The sequence below is a fragment of the Notamacropus eugenii genome, chromosome 3, assembly GCF_028372415.1.
Source record: "Notamacropus eugenii isolate mMacEug1 chromosome 3, mMacEug1.pri_v2, whole genome shotgun sequence".
In the NCBI taxonomy this organism is placed as follows: domain Eukaryota; kingdom Metazoa; phylum Chordata; class Mammalia; order Diprotodontia; family Macropodidae; genus Notamacropus; species Notamacropus eugenii.
This window is the reverse complement of record NC_092874.1, coordinates 278257619-278270052: the sequence shown is the minus strand read 5'-3', so window position 1 is coordinate 278270052 and position 12434 is coordinate 278257619. Positions and strand designations below refer to the sequence as shown.

The window sequence follows — 12434 nt, the reverse complement described above, 5'->3', positions numbered from 1 at the left end:
GTGATATACGTTGAATTATATGAACCACAAATCTGGATTTGTAGTTGCTTATTCTAACCATTATATTACAACCAAACAGTTTCAAGCACTCTGAATTTGTACCAGTTAATTTGGAATGTAAAAGGCTGTTGGGTTTCTTTTGTTTTGGGATTTGGAGGGTTTTTTGGTGGAGAGGAAAAGATTGTACTATTTCTAAGTACTCTTAGAGATCCTGGTTTCCTATGCCAGTAGTATTCACATATCAGATGAACTGACATTTGGACATACAAATGAAAGCTTTAGGGCATACAGACGTTTGTACATGAAAAAATGGAAATACGCCAGCAAGCTAACTCTGAAAAGGACTCATTTCAAACATTAGGGTATTCGTGGTATTATCATTTGTCATCTTCATAACATAAATAAAAATTGACTACAAAAGCCTTCTGTTACATGAGAGGAAGTTCCTAAAATGTTGCCAATCTTATCTGATAAGAATAGTAATCGCTTATGTAGATATGGTGGGTTAATGGTCCCAGTAGGGAAGAACAGATTGTAAATTCATTTATTAGGATAATAGTCACACTTCTGTGATTAACATTTAAAAATAAATTTCATGTCTGTTGAACTGGGCCTGATAAATACTTCTAAAAGGTCAGAAATTGCCCCTAAGAGACACTGAAATATGTCATCTAGATCCAGAAGGCCCACTCCTTAGGAGTATCATGCAGTCTACCTTTGAGCTCCCAAGAATGACCAGTAATTTGGATGGGGGCTCACCTGAATTTATAATGGACCTCAACTCTTAAACCAAGATGAGAATTATTCAAGCCTTCCTTACCCAAATAGATGTGCAGACAAGGGCAACCCTCACAACGAACATGCTCCTTAGAAAATATACTCTGGACAGTGGAACCTTTTAAAATGTTAAGCGTTCTTCAGGCAGCCCAAGGGGACAATCTGATAAAGACATCCTGGTAGAATATCCAGTTAGGATTCTTACTTCCTAGTAAAGTGAAAAAAGGTGATATCAAACTCAGTAAGTCAGATTCTGGACAGAGTCAATCATGTGAATGGTTGTGGAGGCTTTCTAAACCCCACACTGAAATTTTTCTCTTTATTGAGAAAATTTACTTACATCCACTTGATCCACAAGTCATCTAACCAGGACCAGTCCTAGGCAAAATTTCAAGGTAGGCAAAGGTTTTCATTGACATCTTTTCATCTTGCTTTTTAATCATCTTTCCCCCCTCTGTTTTTCCTCTCTTTTTACAATTTCTGTCTCTGCCATACAAAGATTAGGTGTTATATTCAAGGATATAAACAAAGCAGTTAGTGGTTTAAGATGTTCCCCTTCCTGGGGTACTTGCATTTTAATAAATTACTCTAGATGACAAAAGAGTCTACAAGACTCAAAGGAATCAAATCTTGAGTGGAATTTCTAATTCAGTGATGGATAGTGAGAGAGAGATTTGGGAAACTATGAACAAGCCATTACTTTGACCATAATATCATTTTTTCCCTAGGACTCTCTTTATTTTTTTTGCAGCCCAGATGGTCTTGACAAAAACCATTTTCTCTAGAATCACACAAAAGAGCATCGTTCAGTTGTTTACATTATTACTTCCACATATCATCTTAATAGACAAGTATTTTGGATACTCACTGTTGATCTCTACGGTGTCTCAAGGTGTCTCAAGCAGCCTTTGCCTTTAGTCTCAGTTATGCTTTTAGTGTTCACCATTGTGCCCTCTCTTCTGTTAAATCATAAGTGCAAACTCCTAGTTTAAAAAAGGCATATTTTCCTCAATAAAAGTTTGAGAATTTCTCACAGCACACTGCCTCTTTTAAAAATATTTTTCCCAATTCACATCATATCCAAGTTATTGGTTAGATATTTCCTAGTTTTAAATAATTTGTTCTCATAAGATGGCAGTTCATGAATTGCTAAAGTGATCTTTAAATAGGCATTTGGTGGTGGGAGATATAGATAAGGCACCATTCCCATCTTCCATTTCTTGAAATTCTAATGTTAATATGGAATAAAGAAATTGATATTTTACATGGAATTCCAGATGACAACATAATGAATAAAAACAACATGGAACAGAGACTGGTGCAGTAATAACATGAATTCATGACCTGATGTTACGTATTAGATATGTTCCTGAAAAATTGGTTATAAAGCAAATAATATATCCCCCTTCACTTCCATTATAGTTTTCAATAGGGGAACAAGTGGGAAATCCATTCCAAAAACATTTGAATGTCATCTCTTTATATCTTCTCTGAGCCTTAAAATGAGAGGGTTAGACAAGTTGGCCCCTGAGATCTCTCCACCTCTAGTTCTGAGACCCAATGATCCTACATCTTTCCTAGAAAAGATCTTGGAAATTTATTCTATGTCTAGTCCTGAAAGAATTCTGTTAAATTCTCCAGGAACATAGACCACATTGGCTCCCAGCCTTTCTAATCCTATTTTGGCGAATTTCTGTAGCATAAATCATTATCAAAAGAAAGGGTAACATCCTGGAAGCCAGAAAGGGATTGTTTTTAACACTGGTTACTGGCTGGAAAAGTCTTCATTCTGGTTCAAGGACAATCTGAAAAGTAGACTAGAGTAGGGAAAGAGAAATATGTGCTATAATGTTTGAGAAAAATGAGTTGCCATTTTGAGTGGTGTAGTTACTGTCATTCTGGCATATACAGGGCACATCTCAATGGCAACCATGGGGGTTAGAAGGGAGAAATATGAAACTGTATATGCTTTTTATGGGATACTGAAAAATACAATTTTAACTGGTACAGTCTGGGGTTAATTGTAGGAAAAGTATGGGACTTCTGCTGTGCCTCAGCAATTCTTCTCCACTCAGAAGTGGTTCTAGAGTAGTTCCCTCAGTCCTCACTCCTAGGAAAGTTATCCTACCCTCACCTGCAGACTCAGGCTCAGAACTTTAAAACTAGAAGGAACATCTTAGAGGTGATCTAGTTCAGCAGCCTTATGTTATAAATAAGGAAAATGAGGCCCAGAAAAGCCAAATAATTCTTTCAAACTGTGCATGACTCTTTCATATGGCCTCTGTTACCAAAGTAGCTAAGTATTAATAAACATATTGTTTGAACTAAAGGATCTCTTTTCTTTACACCAGATTTCTGGTTACCATATTCTGGGCACAAGCTTGTAGGAGTCTTTATCATAATGGTTATAAAAACAACTGAGAAGAAAGTCTTATTCCTAGAGTCTTGTGTTAGAAGGGACCTTAAGAGACCTTAGAGTGTAGCTTCCTACACTATGCTTTATAGGTCATTCTCTAACCTCACTTAAACTCTTCCTGTAGCAGAGGGCTCCCTATTTTATAAGGCAAATAATTACAGTTTTGAACAATTTTATTCAGAAAGTTCTTCCTAATGAGTAGAGAAATCTGATTCCTTTTCATTTCTACCCATTGGTCTTAGTTCTGCCCTCTGGAGCCACAGAGACTAAGTCTAATCCTTCTTCCACTTGACAGCCCTTCAGATATTTAGAGATAACTATCAACCCACTGCTCCCCCTAAGTCTGTCAACCTCAAACCCTTCTCCCCCACCCTCAGTCTTTTTTTCCTTCAGGCTAAATATAACCATTTCTTTCAACCAACTCTCATATGATATGATTTCTAGTCACCCGGTTGCCTTACTTTGGAATGTTCCTATTTATCCATGTTCTTCCCAAAATTGGGAGCCTATAACTGAATACAGTATTCAGCCATAGCAGTTGACCCTGGTGATGAGTTCTCGTGACTTTCTGTTCTAGTCAGACTAGCCTAATTGTTGTTCATAATGTCTGCACCTCCGTGCCTTTGCATACAGAGTCCTCCATGCCTGGAATACCCTTCTTTCTCACTTCTACCTTAGAAGAATCCCTGACTTCCCCCAGTGGCTGGCATTATCTCCCTCTTGAATTTACTTTGCCCACATTTATGCAGGAGCAGGTTATATCCTCCTAGTAGAAGTTAAGCTCCTGAAGGGCAAGGCCTCCCTCTTGTCTTTGTCTACCCCAAAATGCAAATCACAGTTCCTGCCCTGCACATAGTTGCTTAGTTGCTTCTCCAGTGCTTGTTGAATGGACAGTCCAGTTGTAGTCTGACAAGAACAGACACCTATGGGACGCTTAGCTCTCTTTCATAGGATATCAGTTAGTAATAAATGAACTCTACTGGATTTGGGCAGGGATACTTTTCACATCAACAGAGAAGAAGAAAAAATTCCCAGTGTAACAAGGGGCTTAAAGAACTTACAGGATATAAAAGAATGTTGATAACAAAAGGGAATTGCAATTGGGTCATTAAACTAGGTCTGAAACCTTGCAACTCTACAGATAGACCCAGAGTTCTTCAGTAGCTATACTTAATAAGGCCAGTCTGAGGCATTATTTACCTAACCCCATTTACCTGATCCTTCTCTGGTTATTTGTGGACCAGGTCAGATCAGTTTAATATACTCAAGGTCTTCTCTTCGTGAAGTGACTTTTTTTTCAATGAAGACCTAGTTTTACTTGCACATTCTTCACGAGCATCAAATAGTGGGTGATCTCTCAAGCTTGAACAGCAATAGTTGTATCGCTGAGGAAGGATTTCTTGTTTTAAATACTCTAGGTAATGATTTACAGTTATTTTTGGTACCTTGTCAAAATGACAGCTCCCTGAATTTTTCTGTATGCAAAAAAATTTGCTGGGCAGACATTATTCAGACCCTGGGAGGTTTCTCCAAATCCTCAGCATGTGGGAGCAAGGGAATGCTCTGAGGTCCTCCCTGGGGGGTGGGAGTGGGGAGAGAGGGAGGGAAATGACCCCGTCTTCAGCATCTCGTGATACGTGTGAATGTTTGATGAGGTGACCCTCAATGTCTGGGATGTCTATGGCCTCCCAAGCCTGGAATTCATAGCCTAAGACAAACCCTTAAGCAAAAAGAGACCAGACAAATCCAAGATCAAAAATGGTACAAGATGGAGATAATAAAAAGAGTCAGATACTTTTTAAACCTTGATTACCATTTTTATGCCTTTGGAGTCCATTCACAATCCTGGGGCATAGACTGGAGAAAAGAAATGAAAAGAGAGAAGTGTGAGAGACAGTGTAAAGGAGGGCCAAAGGAAGAGCTAAAGAAAGATGTGTGTTGCTCCCATATTCAAAAACTTTCAATGGCTCTTCCCAACAAAGTCCCAAATCCTTAGTTTGGTATTCAGAGCTCTCTACCATCTCAATCTAAGCTAACTTCTCAGTACCGGTTTTTTTTTTATTCCCCCTTCATGCCTTTACTTTCTTCATGTACTCTCCCTTGCCCCCTGCCCTTCTTTGCTGATGAGATTGCTGCCCCATCCTTCGAAGTCTAGCTCAAATTCTATCCCCTCCACCCAGTTCTCCCTTTTCTGAACTTTCTGCTATCATTTTCTTGCCTTATTTGGACTTTAATCACTTCTTACCTTGTGTTGTTAATAAGCTTTTTCTTGCATGTCTTCCTTTCCCAAATTGATCATAAGTCCTTTGTGGGCAGTCTGTGCCTTCTGCTTCTTTGTGTTCCCCACAGCAGAAACCATAGTACCTTGTATTTAGTTGTTAATCAATAAGTATTGATTGATTGGTTTTAGTCAGATGGTGGGGGCAGGGACAGATGCTATGGTGATTGTTTGAGGTGCCGTTCTATGGTGCTCATACCTAAAAGTAAGGAGATTGAGTCCGATAGCTTTGAGGTCCCTGACAGCAACAGGTTCTATAAAACTCTACTATTGTACAAGAGCGTAACAAAAACTCAGTTGATATTTATTATGTGCAAAATAGAGGCAGTGTCTGTGGTGGAGTCAGGAGACACCAGGTTCAAATCCCACCTCAGACATTTACTAGCTACTTCACCAGGCGTGGGTCACTGACCCTCCCTCAGCCTAGATTGCGCATCTGTAAAATTGAGCTTTTAAATACTTCACAGGGGTGGAGTGAAGATAAAATGATGAATGCATGTAAAGTTCTCTGAACCTTAAAGAATCCTGCAAATGTCAACCTTTATTACTTTCCCTTCATAAATAAGTCTTTTCAATAGAAAACCATCTGATTCCATGGCAGATTCTATAACAACAGAGTATAAGGTACTCTCCAGTTTACTTTCTTGTATTAAGATTTTGTTGTATCAGGGCTTTCTTGAAATATGTGTCAGGGTGCTACACTGATGGTGAGGGAAGGAGGGACCGTAGAGCCGCACTTGAGACAAAAGGCATGTCAGCCTAGTTTGGGGTCACTTATCATCATGATGGTGATTTCCCACTCTAATAAAAACAAGGTCAGTGGGCCAGTTCCTCTGAGTACCCCCTCAACAAAGAAGGACCTGATTCAAGACTTCCGCTTTCCCTAGAAATGCAAAGACAAGATACTGTTCCTGGGACCCAGACCTCATGGACCACTCAGTTGGAGTAATACTGATGCATACAGGTGGACAAGAAGGGGAGCAGCCTCAGCAGGATGGGAACAGAGGTCCCTGGTTCTGCCCTGCTTTTTTTGAGTACTGTGCTAAGCTAAAGATAAGTTGCTCAACCCCATGGAAACAAGTTTCTCTGTCAGCCGGCCAGTCCCGGACCCTTTCTAGGTTCCTAAATAGAGGCAGAGGAAGAAGTCACCACTTGATTAGGCATATCAGCTCATGCTGCTTTTACTGCTGCTTCTACCCTCCATGTGCTCCTTACTTCCATTAACCTCTTCTGTGCACAGGGCTTTGCCCTGTCTCAGTTTGGCAGCTGCTCACTAATGGGTCCTGTGCAAGAGGTGGCAGGGAGCTCTCAGAGCCTTTTTATTATTGTGCATCATTCCCATTACAGATACAGCCTGTCAGACATTCCTGTGGCTACATCAAGCAACTTAACAGCTGTGTGTAACTAACACTATGAAATAGTGTTGGTGGCTTGGAAATCTTTTTGTTATATAAATATTGCAGTTGTAATGGAATTTTAAGCAGTGAGATTTGACTCATTTCTCTAGTGATAGAGGGACTTTGTCAAGATGCTTGAGATACGTAAAATTTATTTATTCTATTTTTAGTTCAAGTAATCATAACCCTCTTAACCTCCCCAGCCCCCTACTGCTCTCCTTGGCACACCCTGTGGAGCATACCTGGCTCACCAGAAGATGGCTGAGGAGCTCAGTACTCGACTGCACCCATACTTCATACAGCATAGTCAAGCCTGAGCACATGGGGAAGGAGAATTCCATCCCTGTGATTACTCCCATTATAGATTCTTTATTTCATTTTCTCCCCCTGTTAACATGTCCTCCTATGCCCTCCCTAAGCAATGCCCTCTTTGATGCCCCTTCTTAATCATGATGGAATAGATATGGTTTATTCTAAGAATTCTGACTCTAATTCTACTCAGTCATTTCAACAGATTTGACATAACAGAGACTAATTTTAAAAGTATTTATAAAGCTCTTCCTATGTGCCAGGTACTGCAAAGTCAAGATGTAAGTGCTGTGTTCTTGGATCACCTCTCCTTTCCCTACCTTTTCTGCTGCTTTTCTCCAGCTCCCTCATTTTATCTTCAGTATACCCAGGTCTTCAACCTTAGAGAATTTTCATTCAGTCTCCTTCTCCAAGATTCCCTTTTATTTGAAAAGAGCATTGAATGATCAAAAGCCCAACATGAAAGTGTATGGTCTTTATTGGTACAGAAAGAAGTTCTATGATGAGACCGATTTACTTCTCATTCCTGATAAATGAAAAAGCCGAATAAAAACAGACCTACTAGCAATAACAGGTCCAAACACCTCTGCAAAAATTGAAGAAGGAAATACCTAGGTATAACTTTCACTCATCAGAAGCTCTGGAAGTTGCCCCCATGTTCAGCTTGGCAGGGCACTTTAGTTGCTGAAAAACATGGAAGCAAGTGGTATTGGGCTTGGCTGAACTTGTACGGAGAATACTCACAAACCCATGGGCACATGAAAAAATCATGTCTGAGAAGAGCTAGGTCTTCAGTAGGAAACTGTAACCTGGGTGAGGAGGACCTGAGAACAAAGAGGAAAATTCATAGCTTAGTGATAACCAACATTTATGCAGCACTTTTTTGGGGGAGAGAGGAGAGTCTAGAACTGTGTTTACATTGGTCTAGGGAACTCCCACCAAGGCCATTCCCTCCATCAATCCAACAGAGTACACATGCTTTGCAAGTTTTAGTTGTAGAGAATTACATGGGACACTGAGGGCTCAGATGACTGACCCCAGGTCGCACAACCCCAGAATGTATCAGAAGTGGACTTGAACTCAGGTCTTTCTGCCTCCAAAACCAGCTCTCTCTTCGCTTCATCTTGCAGCTTTTCATATACCACTTAATGGTTATATCAAGGTACTTTGACATGGATTATCTCTTTTAAGCTTCACAGCCCAGCTAGTACTTATCAGAGGAGGGCTTGGAGTTTAGTCTGGAAGTCAGGTAACAAGTGTTTTTTAAGCACCAGCTCTGTACAAACAAATTGGAGATAATGAACCTAAGCAAGACTCTAGCATGAAAGAGCATGAGGAAGGGCTTGGAAGAGGCCAGGGAAGCCAGGAGGCAGAGATAAGGAGGGGACAGCATTCTGGGCATGGCAATCAGGAAGCAAAAATGTCTGGAGCTGAGAGGTGGAGTGTCAGGTGCAGGAACAACAAAGAGGCCAATGTCATGGGATGACAGGGTGCATTGTGGGGAGGAGGATGTAAGTCTGAAAAGGTGGAAGAGGATTTTTTGTCTCATCCCAGAAATAATAATAGGGAGCCACAAGGGCTTATTGAATAGGAAAGGTGACATGGTCAGACCTGTGCTTTAGGAAGGTCACTTAAATAGCTGAGTGGAGGATGGATTGTATTGGAGAGAGACTTGAGGCAGGGAGAAAAACCAGTAGGCTCCTGTAATGGGCTAGGGTGAGGTGGTGAGGGCCTGCACCAGAGTGGTTAGTGTCAAAGGAAAGAAGGGGGCTGTATGCAAAAGATTCTGCAAAGAGAGCATCACTAGGTCTTGGCAACAGAGTCATATGGGAAGTAGGAGAGAGACTAGAGCATGACACGGAGGGGGTGTGCCTGTGTGAGGAGGTTGTTGGTGCCTCTATAATAATACACATTTAGAAAGAAAAGAGAGTCAAGGGGAAAGATAATAGCTTCAGTATGGAACATTTTTTAAGTTTTAGATGCTTATAGGACATCTAGTTCAAGATGTCCCCTATGTTATTGTAGATGTAAAACTGGAGGCTAGGAGAGAGGTTATTTATTGTCATTCAGTCATGTCCAACTCCTCATGACCCCATGACCATACTGTCCATGGGGTTTTCTTGGCAAAGATACTGGAGTGGTTGGACATTTCCTTCTTCACTGGATTAAGGCAAACAGAAATTAAGTGCCCAGGGTCACACAGCTAGTAAGTGTTTGAGGCTGTATTTAAACTCAGGTCTTTCTGACTTGAGGTCCAGCACTCCATCCACTATGCCAGCTAACTGGCTCAGGAGAGAGATTGAGGATGAATAAGTATATCTGAGAGTCATTGAATACATAGGAGCTGATGAGATTGCCAAGTGAACTAGTCTAGAGAGAGAAGAGGACTCAGGACAGAGCCCTGGGGGATGCTTAGCCTTAAGGAATGAGTCTTAAGGGCTACAGTTTGGTGGCCAAACATGATAGTGGTGATAGCTGACCATCTCTAAAATATACTTAAGAGACTTTTGTAGCATCCTGACCATGTGGAGTTATATTATTGCTCAACCTTAGTCCATATTTCTCCCATTTGAACAAAACAAAACCAGCCTTTTTTTCTGTCCCTTGAGGGATAAAGGGACTGTTGATTCAACAAATAAATTTATTTTTAAAAATATTAAGTGCTTGCTGAGTATAGAGCATTATTCTAATTAAGAGCAGCCAGAGAAACCCTGTATCACACAATACAGTTACATCAATAGAAAATAACTTTAACAATGACAGAATTAGTATTTACATAGCACTTTTGCAAAAGCACTTTCTTCACTATAACCTGGTATTCTCCACATTTTTCAGATGAAGAAAGAGAGAAGGTGAGTTACCTGAGGTCAGATTGCTAGTAACTGACAGCACTAAGATCAGTCCAGGTTCTCTAACTCTAGATCCAGTGCCATTCCACTCCTCATGCTCTCTCCTCAGAGTGATGACTCTATTTCCTCATATCTTAAGAATACCAGGAAAAAACTATTTGCTTTCCATGCTATACACATTTAGATTGGCGTTCCTCGAATCAGAGTAATTCTTGAGCCTAGCAGATATTTCCACATACATTCTGTAATATTTTTTAACTTTATAGAGCATATTATAATTATATGGTTCTTTGGGTTAATGGCAGTTTTAAATATAAATGAACATTTACTTGTAAGGACCACTAATTTCATAGAAAAGGTGCCAAAAGAAATTCAAGGAAAAAAATGATCCCTGAGAACTAGTGAGAGCTGTATGTTATTTTGAGACATCAGTTTCCAGGTTGAATTCTAAGGGTCCCTATCTCACCTTAAGACCCTTTCATCTAGTTTTGAATTTTGGGCCAGCAAGGTAGGTCAGTAGATAGAATGCTCTTAGACTTAGGGGTGTGACCCTGGGCAAGTCACCCTTTTCCAGCCTCAATTTCCTCATCTATAAAATGAGGTAATAATAGCTCCTACCTCCCAGGGTTATCATGAATCACATGGATCACATGGAAGTAAAGTGCTTTGCAAATCTTAAAGCCATATATAGATTCCAGCTTTTTTTTTGCCATCAATGTTTGGTCTTAAGGGGTTATTCCTGTGTCCATTCAGAGCATTTCAGACATGCTAAAAAAATGGCTGCTCTCCACAAAGATGATTTCTGCTTCCTCATGTTCACACCTTTGTTCCTGCAGTTCGCTCCCTTTGTGATGTCTCCCCCTCTCTTCTCTGCCTCTGGAAATTCTAGCTTTTCAAGTCCATTTCTCCTAACCATCCTTAGCTACTCCAGCCTCCTCAGAATCCCCCTAGTACTTCTGTAGCAGTAACAACAATATGTATTTCTTTGTCTCACCCAAGCCTAATACCTTCCCCATAGTAGATACTCAGTAAATATTTTTTGGTTGGCTTGATTACAGATCTCTGGATTAACACACTGAAAAATGGCTGTGTTCATGACATACAAGTTAGGACCACACATCCAACAATCAGAAAAAAAAAAAAAAGGTGCTATTCAGTCTTCAAAAATCCCCAAATACACTGAACACAGGATCTGCTGGGATTGCAATTAATCCTTCAAAACAAATAAACATCAAGAGGGGAGAGCCAGACACTGTGGCCTAGATTGTGGGAAGCTCTCTCTTCCCTGGCACCCCTGCAGTCATGGCTCTGGTTTATTTTTGTTGTAGGTGCATGGAAAGTGTACGTGTAAGCACAACACTGCAGGCTCCCACTGCCAGCGCTGTGCCCCCCTCTACAACGACTGGCCTTGGCAGGCTGCAGACGGCAAGACGGGGGCCCCGAATGAGTGCAGAAGTAAGTAAGTGACAAATCCGAGACACGCAGAAGCCTTCATGTCTCCTGAGTCTTCAGAGACAACAGGGTGGGGGGAGACAGATGATTCTAGCTTCTTCCAACATAACCTGTGGCACCTCTCAACCACCAAGAACTGGCACTGTTTGTAAAGTTTCCAGGCTACCCATTCTGCTTGGAATGGGGGACTTTGCTGAGATCCACTGCGGGAGCCCAGTACTAATCCTATGAATTCCACCTGAACCTCATGGAGATGGGGGTCATACCGTGGATTCCTCCATCAGAACACAAGTGTTGCACTTCCTCAGTCAAAAGCTCTGACATCCCTTTATGGGATCGTAAACTCCTATCATGCCATCTCTCTTTATGCCTCTTCCCTCCTAAACCTGTTTTTCACGCTCATCAAAATCTTCAACCCTTTTACTCCTCTGTACTTTCTTAATAGAGTTATCCCAATTTTCACTTAATATTTCCCCCTTCCAAATCTCAACTCTCTATTTAACCAATTCAATTCTTCACTGTCATTTACTCTCAGATCCCTTGCCATCATTCTGCACTCTCTCCTCCTTTCCTACAGTCACTGAAAATGAGGCCCTCTCCTTGGTAACATTGACCCCACTGATCTCATCTCCTCTCTTCTCCAGCAAATTGCAATCTCAGTCATCTTCTTTCTCTAATTTCCAACCTCATTCCTTCCCTTGTCTCCAAATATGCCCAAGGTATTCCCCCAAGGGTCTGTCCTAGGCCCTCCTCTTCTCTCTCCACTCTCTCGGTGGCCTTACCAGTTCCCTAGGGTTGAATTCGCCTTCTATGCCAATAACTCCCAGGCCTATATATCTGGAGAGGCTCAGTCCCTATCATTTCAGGGATACAGAATAAACCCCTTCATAACCTGGCCCCAGCCTGTGTTCGTAGCCCCATTGCACCTCATTCCTCCTCCAGCACTCTCCAGTCCA

At 41.1% G+C, this 12434-nt stretch overlaps 1 protein-coding gene across 4 annotated transcripts in view; it reads left to right on the top strand.

Moving 5' to 3' along the window:
• NTN4 (netrin 4) overlaps positions 1 to 12434 on the top strand; it is a 164908-nt gene that overhangs the window by 89253 nt on the left and 63221 nt on the right. For all 4 annotated transcript variants that reach the window (XM_072655623.1, XM_072655621.1, XM_072655620.1 and 1 more), the window contains exon 4: positions 11355 to 11481. In XM_072655623.1, coding sequence (XP_072511724.1) covers positions 11355 to 11481 — 127 coding nt within the window. The remainder of the gene's footprint in view (positions 1 to 11354; positions 11482 to 12434) is intronic.